This window comes from Coregonus clupeaformis, chromosome 15 (genome assembly GCF_020615455.1).
Source record: "Coregonus clupeaformis isolate EN_2021a chromosome 15, ASM2061545v1, whole genome shotgun sequence".
In the NCBI taxonomy this organism is placed as follows: Eukaryota; Metazoa; Chordata; class Actinopteri; order Salmoniformes; family Salmonidae; genus Coregonus; species Coregonus clupeaformis.
The window spans coordinates 25332365-25354208 of record NC_059206.1 but is presented as its reverse complement, the minus strand read 5'-3'; the positions used below and the strand labels follow the sequence as shown (position 1 = coordinate 25354208).

The 21844-nt window shown below is 40.6% G+C and overlaps 1 protein-coding gene across 3 annotated transcripts in view; it reads left to right on the top strand.

The window, feature by feature from the left end:
* The window catches only part of LOC121582319 (cadherin-8-like), an 87962-nt gene that overhangs the window by 12709 nt on the left and 53409 nt on the right, over positions 1-21844 (top strand). For all 3 annotated transcript variants that reach the window (XM_045225073.1, XM_041898036.2, XM_045225071.1), the window contains exon 3: positions 15255-15549. In XM_045225073.1, the coding sequence (XP_045081008.1) occupies positions 15255-15549 (295 nt within the window). The remainder of the gene's footprint in view (positions 1-15254; positions 15550-21844) is intronic.

The window sequence follows — 21844 nt, the reverse complement described above, 5'->3', positions numbered from 1 at the left end:
CCTTGGCTGATAGTAAGCAAGAGGGATGGGAGGAATAAGAGTAAGCCAAAAATGGTGTGAAAAGCTATGACTTACAGTACAGTGAAATGCATTATTCTTGGGGCGTAGCTATAATGGTATATCATCAGTTTGGTTATGCAACTGAAAAGGACATGTATGATAGTGTTCATAGAGATTCACAAGATAAGTCTGAAAATCTTTTTTTAATTTTTTCTCGCTCTTCATACAATGGACAGTTACTGTATGCATTTTTTGTTTGTTATCAATAGTAAAGAGTACAATGATAAAATGTACATATGTTTAAAGTCTGTTGACATTATTCTACATCACTGTCCATGTGGACTGATGTTTAACTTGAGCCCCATATCCTGAGCTCATCTGGTTACCCTGGAACTGAGAACAAACATCAAGGAGTTCACCTGCTCCACCACATAGTGAGAAATGGCACAACCTCATGTGCATGATCATTTAAACAGCGCGACCAATGTCAATTACAGATACATATTGTAGATGTATGATGTTTATTGATCATTGACCTATGAGGAACAGGTACCTGGGGATACAGTACCTATATTTACAGTTGCTGTGACAGTTTCATCACTTCATATCTTCATTGATCTTAAAATGTATCACACTCACTCATAGGGGATGACCTAGCAAACCGATTGCAACCTCTGGATCGATGCTAACACACAGCACCATATTTCTCACTATTTGTATATTCCCCTGCCTGGTGATGTTTGCTGAATTACAGTAGCCTGTATCCCCACTGCTAAAATGTGCCATGTTTATCTATGTTTTCTTGCACACAAAAAAGGAATGTCATGTTTCCTTATCTCCCATTTATAGAGATACACAGTGTGTGCTGTGTAAATGCTAATGCTAGTGGGGTATCCATGTTGATGACCTTTTCTTTTTGTTGATGCACAATGTTTTCATAAATAGCATACTGATATCGCGGGCTGTGTAATTACTGCACTACAACACATGGAGCCTCTTTATTAGTTTTCTGACAATGGCCAGCCTCATCACAGCCGGCGGGTAGGAAACTCACTCCTGTTGTCTTGTATATACAAAGATGATTCCCCGTATGCCGTCTTCTCTTCACACAGTTTCTAGGCTTTTGAGTAAGCTAATGTTTAAGATGCATATTCAGTGGAACATATTCAGCCTAAATGAAAGTCCACTTTAAGCCTGTTGAGTTACATATCTTCGTCTTATTTCATTAATAAGGGCACAATACAACATGTGGGTGTTGTAATAATACAGCTCTATCACTACATCTGATTTATATCAAGTAGGATAAAAGCAAAGCCAATTAACACTGAGGTTATGACTAGCTGACAATGGCTGTTGTATTATTCATGTTAGTTTCTGTTCTTTTCATTTAATCATGGCAATGACGTTCAGACATTAAAATATGAACTCAATAACCTTTTCAACAATGTACTTAGTGAGAGATACTAATTTCAAGGTAGCCTGCTCATCAACGGACTGAACAGGTTCATCTCAACACATCTGATGGTTTGGACCTTTGAAGAATCGGAAGGAGTCTTTTGGATTGGATTATCAAACATTTACAATGCAAGAGAAGGGAGATTCCATCCTTTGTTGCATCACTAGTAGCAAGGATGCTGCATTCCAAAAAGGTCTGTGCATATGTAATTGAATCCCACTCTGTCTGCACTAGCTTTGCACTTGTCGATAAGGATCACGCTCTGCAGGTTCGGCTCTTGGGATTAGGGCAGAGGCGTTTGATCTGAGAAAGGAGAGGGAAACGGTTTGCATAAAATCACAACTCCACTGAATCCATTATGAAAAAGGCTTTGTCAGCTGATTGAGGGTATTGTCACATGCCCAGCCCTGGACTTAGCCTAGCTTCTTGTGTCCTCAGGAAACATTTGTCAATAATTAGCTCATACAATGGTGATACAGTGCTAGATCTTTCTTCTTGCTCTATCCATATACACCCCCACACACCTCAGCACACTTTCCCAAACAAAATATACAGTGTTGCTCAAATCAAGTTGGCCCAACCAACACAGCATGTCTCATTGCATCGGAAAGTTAACTTGACTTTTATCATATGAGCTGCGGTCGGCCTGGCAGATTATGGCATGCCCAGAAGTGCCTTGGATCAGCTATCTGTGTCCCCTGTGCCCGCCTGGATCAGCGCGCCTAGTCAACACAGTAAAGGGGCTGGATGTGCCAGTTACGGAACATAATTACTACTAATGACCATTAGGAGTTCAGTTTTCACCCTCCAAGGGTTGGAGAAAGGGCTTTTGTCTTATCAGTTGATTAGAGCAAATAGAGGGGCCGGATCCTGCAAGTTAAGTAAACGGGGGCTAAAATGTGTTGCATTATCTGGGGAAGACTAATGGAGCAGCTAAGAGTCCATCTCCCACTAATGTACACCACACATACGGAACCGCTTACAAGAGTCATCAAATCTGGACACATTTGTTCCCCACTGAAATTACACCCTAACATACGTTTCAGGCTTTTGACATTTCTCCAAATTCACTCCGTGGACCTTTGTTTTTCTCTGTTGTAGCACCTTGGATTTTTAGCACTCGCATCCAAATGTTGATGGCACTGATGTTGGTTTTCCTCCTGCTAGATTAATTAGCATATGTAAATGAACAATTGATATGGATCTTCCCCTCTCAGATGAACATTTTGCATAGCAAATTGCCAAGCAAGTAATTACTTATTGACAGACTCATATTTTGGAGGAAATTATAACATGAGGTGGAAATAGGGCCAAGTTGATAACCTCTGCTTAATCAATAGGTGGACATGAGTTGAGAGAGAGAGCACTGCCAATCAAGATTGAATAATTAACTTTGTGCAGCTTCAGATTCACCTCTTGTTGAGACTCATCATCATTATCAGCATCCCGTCCACCTTCAACTGCAGGCCAAAGTTGGTTGGTAACACTGTTTCACTAACGTAAAGTCAAACTTTATCCTGAAGATACTCCACCTCCTAACATGCATACAATATTTATGAACAGTCGAGAATAAAATGTGGGAGAATAAAATGCGCACAAAATAATGTTTATTTTATTCACCAATGTCCTAAGGCATGTTTGCGAGGCCCACATATCCAATCTGGTGATGGCTGGACTCCAAGGCAACTCTAACCAACCAAATGTACCATGTAACCTTGAACACGATGACCCCCTGTAACCTTGAACATTGGGAGTCACAAAAGTCAATAAGCAATTAATATCACTTTGGCCAGGCACTTAGAATTGTGACTGTGAACATTAGATCCGTTGTAATTATCCCATTCATAATACTCCATCAATAATAATATTTCCTTTGTATGCATCAGCCTTAATTGCGAAATATTTTCAATGTGTTTGCATCAGCCCTATTCCCCCTTTAATATCATCCTTCCAGCGAGAGTGGCACCATGAGGAAAGAAACAGGAAAAATCTGTGCAGCTGCGCTTTCTACCAAGTAATCGAATCCCTCAAAAAGGGTTTCATTTTTCTTCATTTCTCTGGGAGCACAGGACCTTTAAACAGACCTATGCACCAAAAGAAGGCACCATAGAACACAATTATAATTCCAATATAGTGTTGTAGAGAAAATGTAAACAGATAGCTGGCTGCAAAGCTTGCCTTCCTATTTTCCCAAAAGACTGGTAATAAAGTAGAACAGATGTAACAATCGAAAGAGCTTTATACCTCTGTCCTTTTCTTGCTCCAGAAATTGAAAACTGTGGGCCAGCATAGATGCTAGGAGGAGAAGGGATACTCTAGATTTATGGGAGAGGGGAATTTCGCCATGGGCGTTAATGCGGTTTGTAAATATAATATAATGTATGAGTATTGATAAGTATTAATGGTGTTCTACAAAGCTGACATGCCTGCTTTCCCATACAATATGTCTCTGTGTTTTGTCACAGGCTTAATTTCAGAGTGGTTAACTGTCAGACTCTGAGGGGAAAATAAACAAACACAGTCCCCCCAGATATCTGAACAAGTGCAAATTGGTGGCAAACTGATTTGTAGAGTGCTTGTTGTATATTGGCAAATCTGGAATTCTCCAGGCAAGATATTTATATCCCCATCCATATTCTCTGAATATTCTGTTTGTTGCGTTCTGTCTTGGGGCAGCATTTGTTTTATGTCTGGTTTTGTTTTCCTGTTTATACCCCAATCCTTATGATGCACAAACTAGTGAGCTGCTTATCATTATTCTCTGGCTGTGGTTACAACTGTTGTATTAATGACTAGTGGTGAAAGTTATGAAAGGCATACAATTAGTGCCTCAGGACAAATCATTGTTTTTGTCATCGTGTTCAATTACCAGTAAAGCATATCTGAAAACATATATTGCATTTTAGCAAAAAAATTACAATATTGTTAATTATAGTGTCTTTGCACAGTTATAGATCTTTGCATATTTAATTGGAGCGGAAATGCCTCTGCATTTGTGGAAGGGTTGAATATAAAAGATACAACCTGTCAAATAATTAAAGTATCCTCTTAGGAAGCATTGTGTTATGAGCCATTCGTCACCATGAGCAAAACGTGTCCCTTTATAATATGAATGCCAATTAGCAAAAACAAGTTCCATCCCCCAAACACATTAATTAGTCAATAGTTTTTGTTTATTTCCTTCTCGATTCACTTGTCGTTTTGTGGTAGTAATTAAGCAATAGTGTTGAGGAAAACACATTTTGGTATAGCTTCGTTTATCCCGCTACTGATGCCTTGGGATTCATTTCCGGCTCATTCCATGTAGGCCAAATGATCTACTGTCCTGACCTTTAGCTTATGAATCCAATCTTGTGGAGTTAGTCACTTAGCCTGGGAGAAGGCTTCTGCAGGCAGTTAAAGTGACGATCCCAACTGGCCTAGCCCTCTGATGTGTGTAAATCAGGGAGCTGGGTCGGGCCAGGCTATCTGGCAAGCAGCTCTGGGAATGCCAGGCAGTGTGACTTCACTGTCTGAGAGGACTAGCAAGCCACTGAAGAACAAGTCATCCGTCTGCTCTGACACTGACACTGTAAAAGTTGTCCTCAGGCAAGGACTCCCTCTGTACAGCATGAGGAGTAGGTGTTAGCGGGAAAGTGTCATGGGCTCTCTCTTTTCCTCTCTTTTTCTCGCAAACACACTGTCTCTCTCCCACACACACACACACACACACACTGGTACATAGAGTGGAGGCTACGAAAACGAGGTTAGTCTAGCACCATCTGCCATATACAGTAAGCTCCAAAAATAACAATCAGTTTTCAACAAATCATTGCAGATTTCCTGAGTGGATTTGTTGATTTGTTGTCAGGGGAATTGATATATGGACTTCTGATCTTCTGATTAGGATATGATGAGATCTGCCCCATTGTGACTTCAACTAAATTGACTGTATCTATTGTATATCATGTATTATAGCTGTGCCTCATGTAGGTACCAGAAACCTATTGGTTTCCCATTTGTGACTGAATTTTCTTTCTATCAGCTAGTTTTCTTTCTACCAGCTTGTCCCCTTGGATAGAAGCTGTATTATGTTGTGATCCCTCCAATAACAAGCTGTTTGAGGTCTAGCTGGTGCCCCAGTTAGAGAAGGGCATGAAGTTACTGTAAGTTTGTTTAGTGTCGGGCGCCTGGTAACCGTGCATGGTCATGAACAGGATGTGTTGAAAAATGGCTAATCAAAGCTCCACAGTGTGAGTGACAGCATCAAAGTGGATCTGCATACTGGGGGAATTCTCCAACTTTCTGATTCTCTGCAATTAAGTCTGTGTGGGAAAAAAAATGCATGCTGTGATGATTTCTTTCACCAGGCGCAAACAACACGAGCACTTCTCAATTCTGCTGTTGCGCTTGTGTACATTATTCTCAACCCCAGGAGAGTCAGGAGAACAGAGGGAGAGGGAGAAATACAGTATTTTCACACCATTATTGTTGCAGAGCCTTCTTACAGCAGTAACAGTGTTAGATAAATTATACATCGTACAAGCAAATGCTGTTCTTCCTCTATTATGACCACAACCGACCCCAAATAAGAACTTGTTTTTTACCTAAAATACTTGGAATTGATCGTTTCTGGCTTTAAAACGTCTTGGAAGAAGTATCTCTATATCTCAATTAATTTGCTCTAAATGTAAGAAAATATGGCAGATAATTATTGTTATCTCTTCCTCTATATACAACTCCATATTTGTGTTTTATCTACCCATACAATTATTTCAGGTCAATAGATTTCACCACCCCATTTCTGTGTATGTAAGCATTTTTGTAAGCATCTGGAGCGACTAAATTGATATTGGAACCTGTAATAGAAGCCAGAGGAGCATTGGACAATGGTGAGATTGATGAGTGTTTGGGTTCTTTCCCGATGACCCTTCCGCATCTGGCAGGAACAGAGTCAGGCAGGTGTGACAGCCAGAATCCATCTCCCAGTCAGGGGTAATAGGAAGGTGCGCTCATACAGGGACAACCCCCCCCCTCCTGCTATAGCCACCATTCCAGGAAGGACTCTATTTGCTTCAGTGTCTTCCAGTAGGCTATTGGTCTGCTCTCTTATATGATTAGGATGACTTATGGCATTTTTCTGACACGTTCGCTCTGCACAAGACTGCTGCTTTCAAGTAACTACACTGATTCTATAGTGTAGTAAAATATACACTACATGACCAAAAGTATGTGGACACATGTTAGTCAAACATCTAATTTCAAAATCATGGGCATTAATAGAGTTGCTATAACAGCCTCCACTCTTCTGGGAAGGCTTTCCACTAGATGTTGGAACATTGCTAAGGGGACTTGCTTCCATTCAGCCACAAGAGCGTTAGTGAGGTCGGGCACTGTTGTTGGGCGGTTAGGCCTGGCTTGCGGTTGCCGTTTCAATTAATGCCAAAGGTGTTCGATGGGGTTTAGGTCAGGGCTCTGTGCAGGCCAGTCAAGTTCTTCCACACGGATCTTGACAAACCATTTCTGTATGGACCTCGCTTTCTGCACGGGGGCATTGTCATGCTGAAACAGGAAAGGGCCTTCCCCAAACTGTTACCACAAAGTTGGAAGCACAGAATCATCTAGAATGTCATTGTATGCTGTAGCGTTAAGATTTCCCTTCACTGGAACTAAGGGGCCTAGCCCAAACCATAAAAAACAGCCCCAGACCATTATTCCTCCACCAAACTGTACAGTTGGCACTATGCATTGGGGCAGATAGCGTTCTCCTGGTATCCGCCAAACCCAGAATCATCCGTCGGACTGCCAGATGGTGAAGTGTGATTCATCACTCCAGAGAACGCGTTTCCACTGCTCCAGAGTCCAATGGTGGCGAGCTTTACACCACTCCAGTCGAAGCTTGACATTGCACATGGTGATCTTAGGCTTGTGTGTGGCTGCTCGGCCATGGAAACCCATTTCACGAAGCTCCCGACGAACAGTTCTTGTGCTGACGTTGCTTCCAGAGGCAGTTTGGAACTCGGTAGTGAGTGTTGCAACCGAGGACAGACGATTTTTACGCGCTACACGCTTCAGCACTCGGCGGTCCCATTCTGTGAGCTTGTGTGACTTACGCTGCGCGGCTGAGCCGTTGTTGCTCCTAGACATTTCATAATACAGCACATACAGTTGACCGGGGCAGCTCTAGCAGAGAAAGGTGGCATCCTATGATGGTGCCACATTGAAAGTCACTGAGCTCTTCAGTATGGGCCATTCTACTGCCAGTGTTTGTCTATGGCTATCTGCTTGATTTTATACACCTGTCAGCAACGGGTGTGGCTGAAATAGCCGAATCCACTCATTTGAAGGGGTGTGCACATACTTTTGGTGATGTAGTGTATTTGCATGAATAGGTAATACGGTAATGCATGTATATTCTGAAATGTACCGTACTGTACTTTATCCCAAGATAACACTACAAGACAAGCTCTGTTTCATAGGGTATTTTCAGCATATCATATCTAAGTTATTTAATACTGTAGTAGGGAAAGTGACTAAATGCAGTCATGCAGACTCTCTCTCAGTGGTAAAAGCAGCTCTATGCCGTGTGGCCTAGCAGCATTGTTCGAGTGCGTAACTCTGCAGCCTTGGAGTGTAGCCCTGTCACTGGCATGGAAAATCCCTTTGTGGCTCAGCTCTGATGTAAATCACAGGTAAGGGGAATCTGAGTCTGGCTGATGTACCAGCAGTGTGCCATGAAATCTCTGTTGACATTACCGATGGGCAATTCCAGAAAGAGAGGGTAAAACAGACACATGAACAATTCAAAAAGTCAGTTTTGACTCCTGTCTCTTCCACTATGTAATTGAATTCCACTATGTAACTTTTTCCCCTTTACCAGCTTTCATCTGCACATTTACAGCACTGAAGATACCATCCCTGACACAGAGTAGCTAGTTAAAAAATATATATATCCTAATTCACCTGCTCGTTCTTACATTTACAATACCCCAAAGGCCTAACCTGTTTTCTTATTTTTTCTTGGCTAACCTTTAAACAGACTAAGATATTTTCCAGATTTGATAGGGAGAGAAAAGCAGATAACTTTCAAATGAAGTGAGGTAGCTAGGGAGATGAGTTACAGGAAGCAATTTCCATGTTCTTCGGCACCATAGGGAGGAAGAAATTACTCTCTTTCTGTAGCATATAACAATATTTAGTTGAAATTATCTAGACTGAAGTGCTGGACTAAAATGGGAGCACTTTATATGAATGTTCACGACCTTGTCTGTTATTTTGCTACATTATTTTGAGTGGTGCAGTGTGATGTAAAAGGTCAGCCATTTTGCCATGGGATAAAGTTATGTAATTCTGGATAGGTCCTGTGTATTTTGTCTCAAATGACAGAGCATTGTGAACTCAGAGCTACAATAATAATGCACTTAGATGGCTGAGTTTCTAAAGAAAGAAAAAACAGCATCGCTGCTGTCTGTGGGAGGGTATGGTGATGTCTCTCTCCCTAGTTATTGGTTCCTTTTTCTCAGCAGTGTGAAACACATACACACAAGCATGACTCACACAGACAGTGCTTCAGCTTGTAGCTGCCGTCCACTCTGAGGTGATGTGACATCTTCAAACACAGCTTTGTGTAATTCCACATTCAACTAGACTATCTGCGTTGACGGCGCTGCCTAAGTGAGGGACCTTTTCTGTCCCCTAGCTATCTGAAGGGAGCTGCCAACTGCTGCTGTTTAGAGCACTGCTTAATTGTTTTCCTCTACAGCAATGCATATTTTTCTTTTGTTCACCTAGGAACATAAAATGGAGCTGTTATGTGCATATCTAATGACAATCGACAACCCAAGCTTCTTAAGGGGGAAAAAATATAAATCTGACCAATAAAAGCAATGTTTGTAGATTTGTTACATGCCCGCAGATAAATTGCTCTCTGATACCTATACATTAAATCCCCCAATGGAGAGATATGTAAGCCATGTTTCTATATAAATTACAGCTGTTGCTGTGTGTTTGTTGCTGTATTTTGTCCTTAGTTGAATATGCCTGCTAGCCCACCATAGGGTACAGATACTTGTTTTTAGTGCACTTGTGACATATTTTTCAGTAGGACATACTTACGATTTATTCCTACAGAGAAAACTAAACTGAAGTCGTCCATGACGCCAGCTCAAGCCCTCGAAGTCTATTCTTTTGTTATTGAGATGTCGCACAGGGGGGCATCTGCAGTCGCAATGGTCTGCCTCTTTTTTCCGTGGGAGGGAGCCCTAAATAAAGGTTATTGCACTGCATGTCTCTCTTAGTGCTTTGTTATTTATGTCATGACTCATTGTACCGAACATGGGGGTATAGAACCCTAGAAGTGTACTGGTTAAACCTATCCTAGAATAATATTCTATAATTTTACTGGAATAATTTTCGGATAAATGCATTGTTCGCCTATAGTCACGCCGATAGGTTGATAGGCTGTTCGATAGGCTGTTTGAGAAGGTCTGAATCCTAAGCAACCTGCCTACACATTGTTTGCAGTACAATAGACCAACATAGCTACTGTAGTAGGTCAAAGCTGTGTGCTGGAAAATCTTGGTAGAGCATGGGTGAAGTAAGCATTGTGGTGCTCATGTGAATTTCCTTTCTTTTTCAGCTTCAGACCAATGCCTACTTCTCACTTAAAACATAGTTTTTGTGTTTAATAGACATATGACTTAATAATAGTGTGTTCGATTGTTGACCATGTTTTGTGAAGAAGTTACAAAACATCCCTCATAATACTCTGTAAATTGGAGTAGGTCACAGCTATGTTTCAACTCAAAAGTCCATCATGAAGAACAGCAGCCCCATTGTCTAAAGCTGCGGATAGTCCAGTGGTCCATTGTGACATATCCATTTGACTTTGCAACCACCATCCGCTGGACGCACAGCCCGACCGCGCACCTCCCCAACATTCCCAACCGACGTGGTGATGGTTGGAGAAATGGCTTGAGGTCCAATATTCTAGAACACTGGTGTGTAGATGCGTACATGTTTTGGACTCTGATAAGCACTTAACACTTAACAATGTGTTGCCTGTAGTGGTGTCATTTACAAGATCACATTGCATGTTTTACTGGAGAATGAGATGCTTATCTTCTCTCTTCTAGCTAATTCATTCAGTTGTTCAATAATTATAAAACAAAAGAATGTTGAAATATGAATTACAAACCCAAGCAGCGCCATCTGGACAACAATAACAATCCATCATAACGAAATGATGTATCAAATTAGACTTGCTACAGGTTCCATCTGTACCTTGCGAAATCAATCTCATTCTGATTTGAATAGGTCAGCTGCGTGAAAAAAGAAAACAATTTGCTCCTTGATTATTGTTGTTTTGTTCGGGCTTCTCCCCCAGCCTGTGGTGTATATATTTAGGCTCATAGGTAGGCTAATCATACTGTGGAGGAGGTTAAAGCTAAAACCTACCCCCGTTTAACACACCGCACGGCATCCATCTCCTAATGAATTTTTACTGCTACAGCTCCTTTGTCTCTGCACTCTACATAATGCAGAGGTTTCTGCCTGGGCTTAGACCTTGTTACACAGATTCTCAGAGAATGCATATGGAATGGCTATACAATGGATAGAGATACTTATTGTGTCAAGTGCCTTGATTATACTTTATAGTTAAATATTTGTATAGCACACTTGTGAAGACGTCAGTAGCAGATTGATTAGCTCAGGTTGGGAAATTGTAAAAAATGTAATGAACAGTGGGAATGACTCTATAGGGATAGTTTATTGCATACCAAAGGTTATTCCTTCACTATAGCCCGTAAGGCCTTTAAAGTGTACTGCAAAATCATTTTCCATTTCCAAGCTTCTCTCAACAGGCAGGCAGCCTGAAATACACCCTCCTCACACACACAGGCACGCACGCACACACGCAATCACACACACACACACACACACACACACACACACACACATACACACACACACACACACACACTCACAAACAACTTATTTTCATGGATGAGTACATCTAATTGCATTGGCCTCTTAGACTAAAGGTAGCCGAGTCATTTGCTCTGTGATCCTATTGCCTTTGAATGAATCTTGTGAAGCAATAGTCTGGCCCAACAATAACACAATGGCCGCCACTTCTTCCTCTTCTCTCCCTCTGGAGGGTTCTGCATTGAGAGGTTGCACCATTCAAGACAGTGGATCTGACTGTAATTATTGTACCTCTCATTGGTGGAGTAGTGTGGTTCTCACTGAGGACATTTTTGTCAGATTTGATTAAAATGGTACTTTCATGGGATGGACTGCAGGGAAAATTGTCCCCAAGAATAGCTAAGTGTATCATATATCATGCATCGAGCCATCTGTTCCTTAAATTCCAAATGTTATTGCAATATTTAGAATTACAGATTATTAATGTAGGTGTAATTAACAAATTAAATCTTCCTAATGAAAAAGTGTCTGTATAAATTGCTAGACTTCTTGCTCAGAATCAAGTAACTACAGTAAATAATTCCTTAGTGTAGCCTTAAGGTAAAGTGGAATATACTTTATATATATATATATATATGATGCCATGTTTTTAGTGCAACACCCCTATGATGGTAACTGTGACCTCATACAGTGAGATATGATTACAGTGACCAATGTGGACATCATATCTGACCCTTTATCTGATCGTTATCCGATCATATGAGAACGTATAGGAAATAGTCATTCTCATTATCATACCAGCTGTAAACAAGGTTTCAGGCTGATCACACTTGCTCATATGTTGCGTTGTATATCAGTTGGCTACCCACACACAGATAGCCCACATCCTCATTATTAGGATGTAAAAAGCAAGTCCTTTTGGATGAATTTCACCACACAAATCAGCATATAAGGATTTAAGCTTCCAGGGCGAACAGCGCAAAGAAACCCTGGCTAATTGAGCCTTGCGATGGGATTCAGATGAGGAACTGCTCTGACATGCTAGACGCCAGCTGACACCTAGCCTTACAGGGTGACAGGGCCCCCTCTCCCTCACACTCCCTCTCCCTGCAGAGAGGAGCAGCACACGCCCTCTCCATCACTTGCCCTGACAAGGAGCAAAATCATTAATTTGCCATGTAGGGCTTAACGCTACACTTAAGTGTGGAGCCTGAGGCTGACGGGAATGAAATGCTCCTCATTAGGATGCACTATTGTTCCTCCAATTGCTATAAAAGCTCATCTGGAGTATGGAGTGACATATTTTCTCCTGAGCTTGTCAGTAAAAGCAGCCCCATGTGGCAGTGATTGTGGGTACAGTGGGAAGAGGGTCTGATTCCCATCATTGTGCATTGAGATTCATAAAGAAGCAGTGAACTATAATGCAGGCCAATAAGCGTGATGTCTAAGTTCTTACATGTAGAGGGTTTGCTAATAAACATAGATAAATAGATGCATGATGGGAAGTCCGGATATGTGAGCAGTTTTCATTATCATGCAAGGCTGCTGTTGTGACATTGCTATTGGGTTATTTTCCACTCATGAATCTACTTATGCTTATTTAGTGCAGACTTGGTCTTAAGTGCAGTTTGAGGGTTTGAGTGGTTGAGTGTCTGTACCATATAACGTTATCGTTCCGAAATGTGGACAGAATAGTTTTAATGAACACAAAACGGTTAAGATTAAGTGTTCCCAGAATGTCATTGTTTGCCGGTGCAGTTTTGTTGCCTTGCTAACTTGGATAATGATAGACAGCTGTGTCAGCCCCTTTTCTTTCATTCTCCTCTCTGATGATCACTTGTGCATTGTGGTGTAAAGATCATCCTACGAGAGGGGAGGAGGTACCATATACACTGGACAGTATGCACTGTATCTAGAAACATTCTGGTGAGAGTGGATATCTCACAGCTTACATTTATTAATATGATGGGGGAGTGGGGTGTGGTGGCCTGATATTTATTTTTCTTCCATGATTAGAATAATTGATACAATTATGCTAGGAAGACTTCATACCGTGTATGATGTTTCTTTGCCAGCTTTGTATTTTAACACACACAAACACACACGCACGCACACGCGCGCACACACGCACACGCACACGCGCACGCGCACACGCACACGCACACACTCACACACACACACGCACACACACACACACACACACACACACACACACACACACACACACACACACACACACACACACACACACACACACACACACACACACACACACACAGAGAGAGAGAGAGCCTCCAAGTAAACTGACATACATTAATTTGGGCTCATTTAAGGGGTTTCGTAGTGTGTGGAATGTTGTGAAGCTGTTGTGTTAATGAGCCACATCTTTCATGTGAAATGATGGCACAATTAGGAAAACAAAAGTGCAAGGTGTGACAATTTAAGTGAATGTGCTTTGTCAGTGTCTGTGAACAGCACCTTTGAGACAGTATATGCATAAAACGGGTTTATAAAACAATCGTGGAGGCTTCATAGAGGTCTGGATTTTTGTACACACATTTTAACTTGTTACTCTGTCCCCAAACATGGTCTCAAAGGAATACCTCTGGCAAATTTCAGGGCAGAAAATTAAATGGAAGTTGCTGAATAGGATGTTCTGGTGCAAGATCTTTACAAAAATACAAATTAGAAAGAGGACCGCTTCTGGCCATGTTTCAGACCGATGCTGAACATTGTTCAATTTGCAAATGTTCTACTTAATAATCCCATCCCCCCCTGCAATCCTTAGTCACTTACCTTTGGGATCAAGTTCCTAGCCATATCCGCTCCTCATTTGTAAAAAAAAAACAAAAAAAACATGAAAAGGGTTGTCTGTACTTGAATCCACTAATGTTCACACAATGTGTGCTCGCTTGCCAGACGGCAGTGTCAAAGACATTGACAGGTGACTCTATACATAGGCAGTGGTGGAAAAAGTATTCAATTCTCATACTTGAGTAAAAGTAAAAATACCTTAAAAGAAAAAGACTCAAGACCCAGTAAAATACTACTTGAGTAAAAGTCTGAAAGTATTTGGTTTTAAATATACTTAAGTATCAAAGTAAATGTAACTGCTGAAATATACTTATGTATTAAAAGTAAAAGTACAAGTAAATTCCTTATATTAATCAAACCAGACGACACGATTTTCTTGTTTTTTAAATGTACGGATAGCCAGGGGCACACTCCAATACTCAGACATAATTTACAAACAAAGCATTTGTGTTTCGTGAGTCCGCCAGATCAAATGCAGTAGGGATGGCCAGAGATTTTCTCTTGATAAGCGCGTGAATTAGGCAATTTTCCTGTCCTGCTAAGCATTCAAAATATAAATAGTACTTTTGGGTGTCAGGTAAAATGTATGGAGTAAAAAGTACTTATTTTCTTTAGGAATGTAGTGAAGTAAAAGTAAAAGGTTTAAAAAATATAAATAGTAAAGTAAAGTACAGATACCCCCAAAAATGAATTAAGTAGTACTTTAAAGTATTTTTTACTTAAGTACTTTACACCACTGTACATAGGCAATGAAAGTGTTTGAGGTTGGTTAGAACAAAAACCTCTGGCCATAGTGCATTATTCACACTAATGTGTGCTGGAATTATTATTTGTATACCCTGCTTCATGATAACATAATAAGGTAGACATGACCCACTTTCTATAGTGTATCAGTTGACCATATGCTTTGTTCGTAGTGGGCCTCAGTTGTCAATATGGACGAAGAAAAATGTTAATGACTACATCAGTTGTGCCAACATTGGTCAACATTAATAAAACTCTTATCGTTTAACTTAAAGATAATACCAATGATATAAGAATGAACGGTGAAACTCATCAATTCATTCCTTTTTTTCAGCTACACACAGATTTGGATGTTGGCAGCACACCAATAAAGTATGTCTTGGCTGGCGAGGGGGCGGGTACCATCTTTGCCATCAACGAGATTACGGGAGATATTCACGCCATGAAGAGACTGGACAGAGAGGAGAAGGCAGAGTACACACTAACAGCACAAGTCGTTAACAGAGACACCGATCAACCCCTGGAACCGCCCTCGGAGTTCATCATAAAGGTGCAGGATATCAACGACAATCCGCCACAGTTCGTTGAAGGCCCCTACAGGGCCTCTGTCCCAGAGATGTCTCAAGTTGGTAAGTCAAGTGAAGGCCTTCACTTCTCTTTCTGCAGGCATACAAACTCATCTCTACATAATTTCAGAATATCATCTTTATTTATGTGTAATTGCAGGGTATTTGGGTAACTATCGTGATATCTAATACCCCCCCCCCAAAAAAAATGGTGTATTGTGATGATAACATTGGTCATCATTATAATACAAACACTTTTCAATTACATGTTACCATCATGATTTCCATGTTGTCATATTAAAAATGGTCCTCAGCGTTGAGTAGTAACAATTCCTGCAAGCGGATACCATATATACTTTGAAAACAATGTTTGATATATTCCTTAACAATATGGTATATAACCACTACAAAACATTTTGTATGTAACAGTATGTTCATATATTCATATATTCAAGCATTCAAATTAGCAGTGCCTGATCACATATTTCAAATGTAGCACACAAAGTTAGCAGAACCTGAAAATGAATCGGCTCATGTTTCAAGGGTCTCAAAACTGACCTTGGAATGGGTACCTTACTGTGAGTATCTTGTAGAAAATGTTTGTCAGAAACAAGTGGGAGAGCAGGATGCATCTCTTCACCTTTTTGACATGCTGCCTTCAGAAAGAGACATATAGTGGTGTGGTTATTTGGTGTGGTACTGTTGTTCCCTATCATGAAGCTGACATAAGTCAGATATGATTTTACTATGACAGCAAACACATATTGCAGCCACCAACATTGCAGTTTTCTCTTACAGTGCATTCAGAAAGTATTCAGACCCCTTGACTTTTTCCACATTTTGTTACGTTACAGCCTTATTCTAAAATGCATTAAATTGTTTTTTCTCCTCATTAATCTACACACTATAACCCATAATGACAAAGCAAAAACAGTTTTGTAGAAATTTGAGCAGATGTATAAAAAAAAAAAAAACAGAACTATCACATTTACATAAGTATTCAGACCCTTTACTCAGTACTTTGTTGAAGCACCTTTGGCAGTGATTACAGCGTCGAGTCTTCTTGGGTATGACGCTACAAGCTTGGCACACCTGTATTTGGGGAGTTTCTCCCATTCTTCTCTGCAGATCCTCTCAAGCTCTGTCAGGTTGGATGAGGAGCATCGCTGCACAGCTTTTTTCAGGTCTCTACAGAGATGTTAGATCAGGTTCAAGTCCGGGCTCTGACTGGGCCACTCAAGGACATTCAGAGACTTGTCCCGAAGCCAGTCCTGCGTTGTCTTGGCTGTGTGCTTAGGGCCGTTGACCTTGTTGGAAGGTGAGCCTTCGCCCCAGTCTGAGATCCTGAGCACTCTGGAGCAAGTTTTCATGAAGGATCTCTCTATACTTTGCACCGTTCATATTTCCCTCGATCCTGACTAGTCTCCCAGTCACTGCCGCTGAAAAACTTCCCCACAACATGATGCTGCCACCACAATGCTTCACCATAGGGATGGTGCCAGGTTTCCTCCAGACATGACACTTGGCATTCAGGCCAAAGAGTTCAATCTTGGTTTCATCAGACCAGAGAATCTTGTTTCTCATGGTCTGAGAGTCTTTAGGTGCCTTTTGGCAAACTCCAAGCGGGCTGTCATTTGCCTTTTACTGAGGAGTGGCTTCCGTCTGGCCACTCTACCATAAAGGCCTGATTGGTGGGGTGCTGCAGAGATGGTTGTCCTTCTGGAAGGTTCTCCCATCTCCACTGAGGAACTCTGGAGCTCTCTGAGAGTGACCATCGGGTTCTTGGTCATCTGCTTGACCAAGGCCCTTCTCCCCAGATTGCTCAGTTTGGCCAGGCGGCCAGCTCTAGGAAGAGTCTTGGTGGTTCCAAACTTCTTCCATTTAAGAATGATGGAAGCCACTGTGTTCTTGGGGACCTTCAATGCTGCAGACATTTTTTGATACCCTTCCTTTGATCTGTGCCTCGATACAATCCTGTCTCGGAGCGCTACGGACAATTCCATCGACCTCATGGCTTGGTTTTTGCTCTGACATGCACTGTCAACTGTGGGACCTTATATAGACAGGTGTGTGCCTTTCCAAATCATGTCAAATCAATTGAATTTACCACAGATGGACTCCAATCAAGTTGTAGAAACATCTCAAGGATGATCAATGGAAACAGCACCTGAGCTCAATTCCGAGTCTCATAGCAAAGGGTCTGAATACTTATGTAAATAAGGTATTTCTGATTTTAATAAATTTGCAAAACTTTCGAAAAACCTGTTTTCGTTTTGTCATCATGGGGTATTGTGTGTAGATTGATGAGGGATTTTATAATAAGGCTGTAACGTAACAAAATGTTGAAAAAATCTTGGGGTCTGAATACTTTCCGAATGCGCTGTAGTGTGTTGTTCTCAATTGAAATGCTTATTGTATTTATCCAAGGGTTTTGACAGTGAATTGAGGGGTATTGCTAGTAGTGGGATGAAAAGCAAAGTGCTAGTTGACTGCAGAGACTGGGATTTGCCAATGGGAATGCAGTATAAAAATGGAAATTGGTGGCTTTTGTGATTGTTTTGCTTTATCACTGCTGATTAATTAAACATTCACCAATGTTCTCTTGTTAGCTTGAAAGGCTTTTTGAAACTACTTGTTTCCGTGTTGATAAGTTTTTATGTGTTGTGGCGTTATGGAAAGAATCAAAAGCTCTGGACATGAAGACACAAACAAACATTCAGTCTTTTTTCATCTTCCGTCTCATATTCATAAATCCTTTGTGTTTAATTTCTATCACTCTAAAATGAGATTTTTTGTAGAACTCGCTGATGCTCTATTTTCAAGTTGTGCTTTAAAATTCCAATAAAGGCTACTGCAGAAACAGAGGAAAATAAACTCTTATTAACATAGAGACTGTTGGATTTCTGACAAAAACATGTAACTCAAAAGTATTAAAAAGTGCTTGAGGTCAATTCCAAAACTGTAAGCTGTTTTATGGAGCTTTATCAAATAAAGGTTAGCTTTTTAAATGTTTGGGCTGACATGCCTCTCATAGTACACATTCAAACAAAGGCTATACAATGCCCCAGTGTGTCATCACAACCTTGGCAGGCAGTTACCACTAGAAGAAAATATATGTGACATGTGCTGGTAAGGTCTTAATGTTTCCAGTGTGCAGGTGAACACAAAGGTTAATAGAACATGCAGGAGAATGCCTTGTTCTTTCTGAAGGTGAGCTGGAGAAGAAACGTGGCTTTTTCGCTTCATTTCATGTTATTTATTGAATAACAAATAAAATAAAACCATTTTACGGTTTTGGTTTTGTTATTGGTGTACTAACATTCTCCATTTAAAGACCAAAGAGTGCAGAGTACTACTTCATTGGTGATGTGCATTCAACCTATAAGAGATTCTCCTGTTAGCTTACTCTGATCTGGTTCCCTGATAGTAACACTTAATGATCTCATTCTAAGAGGACATTAGAGCACTAAACATGTTTTTGAATGATTTATTTTTTACACTTGACTGCATGTTTTCAACATTATCTCAAAAGGGAAGGTATTAGGGTGTCTGTCGTATTAATATTCCTATCAGCCTTTGAGTGTGGGCAAATAAACAACCGAACAAGCACCAAATATCCTGTTAAAGGTTTTATAATATTATACATTAATATTTAATACACTATACTCATCCATTCATTGTTTGATACTGGAAGGCTGAAACTGCTGTATCTATATTCCTGATATTTATATATTTCAATTTGTCTTAAATTCAAAATGAGTTTGTTACTTAATGGTATACTGTAGGTCTTCTCACAAGGGGAATTATGCATCATTTGCATGGATTGGACAAATCTCATTGGATTATTGGATCTCTTTTCTTGTTAATGGGGTCTTTGACTTTAAGGCCAAGACAAGCAAGAAAATTCCCCCACTAGGTTCTAGAACCATATGCTGGAATTATAGAGCTCCCTGCCTTCTGGAGCTAACAAGGGGATTGTGATGTAGTTTAAATTACAGTCTGCTTGAAGTGACGATTCAGGTAATTAGAATCAGGTCGTCCGACCCTCCTCTCTACCAAAGAAAGGGTGTGAATGACAATAATTGCTACACAGAGAAATAAACTCGGAAAGTTGTTTTGCCATCTCAAACTCCAACGTGAGGCCTCGGGAGCCTTGCTTGTGCCTGCTTCATTATCAAGGCGATTAATAAACTGGTGGAGAGACAGATGGCATGTCGCTCCTCAGCCCTCCTCTCCTCGCAGCGCAGCCGCTCTCAACCCCCTGTAAAATGAGCCTGTGTACAGAAGCACCATGCGTGCGAATGTGTCAGGATCTGCTAAATTGGAGCACAGACATAAAATTGAAGTGACATTAATAGATTACCTGGAGTTCATTTGCATTTTGAGAGTTATTATGAACATCGGTAACAGGACTAACAGGCACAGGTCTGTGGCTCTAATTATATTTCTGATTATGCATTGATCGATGATGGCAGCTTGGAAAATAAGTAAAGAGTTGTCATCATTGATTTTGACTTGATCAAGGAGAGACGTATGGAAATGAGTGCTACATGCAGACTTCTGTTGGGCACATTATTATACAGTATACGTACATTAGATCCCTCATTTTAATATTAACACAACTTCATAAATGAAACATATACAGAGTGAAACATAACACATTTTTATATCAAAGCATGTGACGAGAGGCATCGATCACAAGTGAAAAAAGCAAAGGGACATACAGTTGAAGTCGGAAGTTTACATACACCTTAGCCAAATACATTCAAACTCAGTTTTTCACAATTCCTGACATTTAATCCTAGTAAAGATTCCCTGTTTTAGGTCAGTTAGGATCACCAATTTATTTTAAGAATGTGAAATGTCAGAATAATATTAGAGAGAATTATTTATTTCAGCTTTTATTTATTTCATCACATTCCCAGTGGGTCAGAAGTTTACATACACTCAATTAGTATTTGGTAGCATTGCCTTTAAATTGTTTAACGTGGGTCAAACATTTCGGGTAGCCTTCCACAACCTTCCCACAATAAGTTGGGCGAATTTTGGCCCATTCCTCCTGACAGAGCTGGTGTAACTGAGTCAGGTTTGTAGGCCTCCTTGCTAGCACACGCTTTTTCAATTCTGCCCACACATTTTCTATAGGATTGAGGTCAGGGCTTTGTGATGGCCACTCCAATACCTTGACTTTGTTGTCCTTAAGCCATTTTGCCACAACTTTGGAAGTATGCTTGGGGTCATTATCCATTTGGAAGATGCATTTGCGACCAAGCTTTAACTTCGTGACTTGAGATGTTGCTTTAATATATCCACATAATTTTCCTTCCTCATGATGCCATCTATTTTGTGAAGTGCACCAGTCCTTCCAGCAGCAAAGCACCCCCACAGCATGATGCTGCCACCCCCGTGCTTCACCGTTGGGATGGTGTTCTTCGGCTTGCAAGCAACCCCCTTTTTCCTCCAAACATAACGATGGTCATTATGGCCAAACAGTTATATTTTTGTTTCATCAGATCAGAGGACATTTCTCCAAAAAGTACGATCTTTGTCCCCATGTGCAGTTGCAATCCGTAGTCTGGCTTTTTTAGGGCGGTTTTGGAGCAGTGGCTTCTTCCTTGCTGAGCGGCCTTTCAGTTTATGTCGATATAGGACTCGTTTTACTGTGGATATAGATACTTTTGTACCTGTTTCCTCCAGCATCTTCACAAGGTCCTTTGCTGTTGTTCTGGGATTGATTTGCACTTTTCGCACCAAAGTACGTTCATCTCTAGGAGACAGAACGCGTCTCCTTCCTGAGCGATATGACAGCTGCGTGGTCCCATGGTGTTTATACTTGCGTACTATTGTTTGTACAGATGAACGTGGTACCTTCAGTCATTTAGAAATTGCTCCCAAGGATGAACCAGACTTGTGGTCTACACATTTTTTTCTGAGGTCTTGGCTGATTTCTTTTGATTTTCCCATGATATCAAGCAAAGATGCACTGAGTTTGAAGGTAGGCCTTGAAATACATCCACAGGTACACCTCCAATTGACTCAAATGATGTCAATTAGCCTATCAGAAGCTTCTAAAGCCATGACATCATTTTCTGGAATTTTCCAAGCTGTTTAAAGGCACAGTCAACTTTGTGTATGTACATTTCTGATCCACTGGAATTGTGATACAGTGAATTATAAGTGAAACAAATTGTCTGTAAAAAATTGTTGGAAAAATTACTTGTGTCATGCACAAAGTAGATGTCCTAACCGACTTGCCAAAACTATAGTTTGTTAACAAGAAATTTGTGGAGTGGTTGAAAAAATAGTTTAAATGACTCCAACATAAGTTTATGTAAACTTCCGACTTCAACTGTATGTG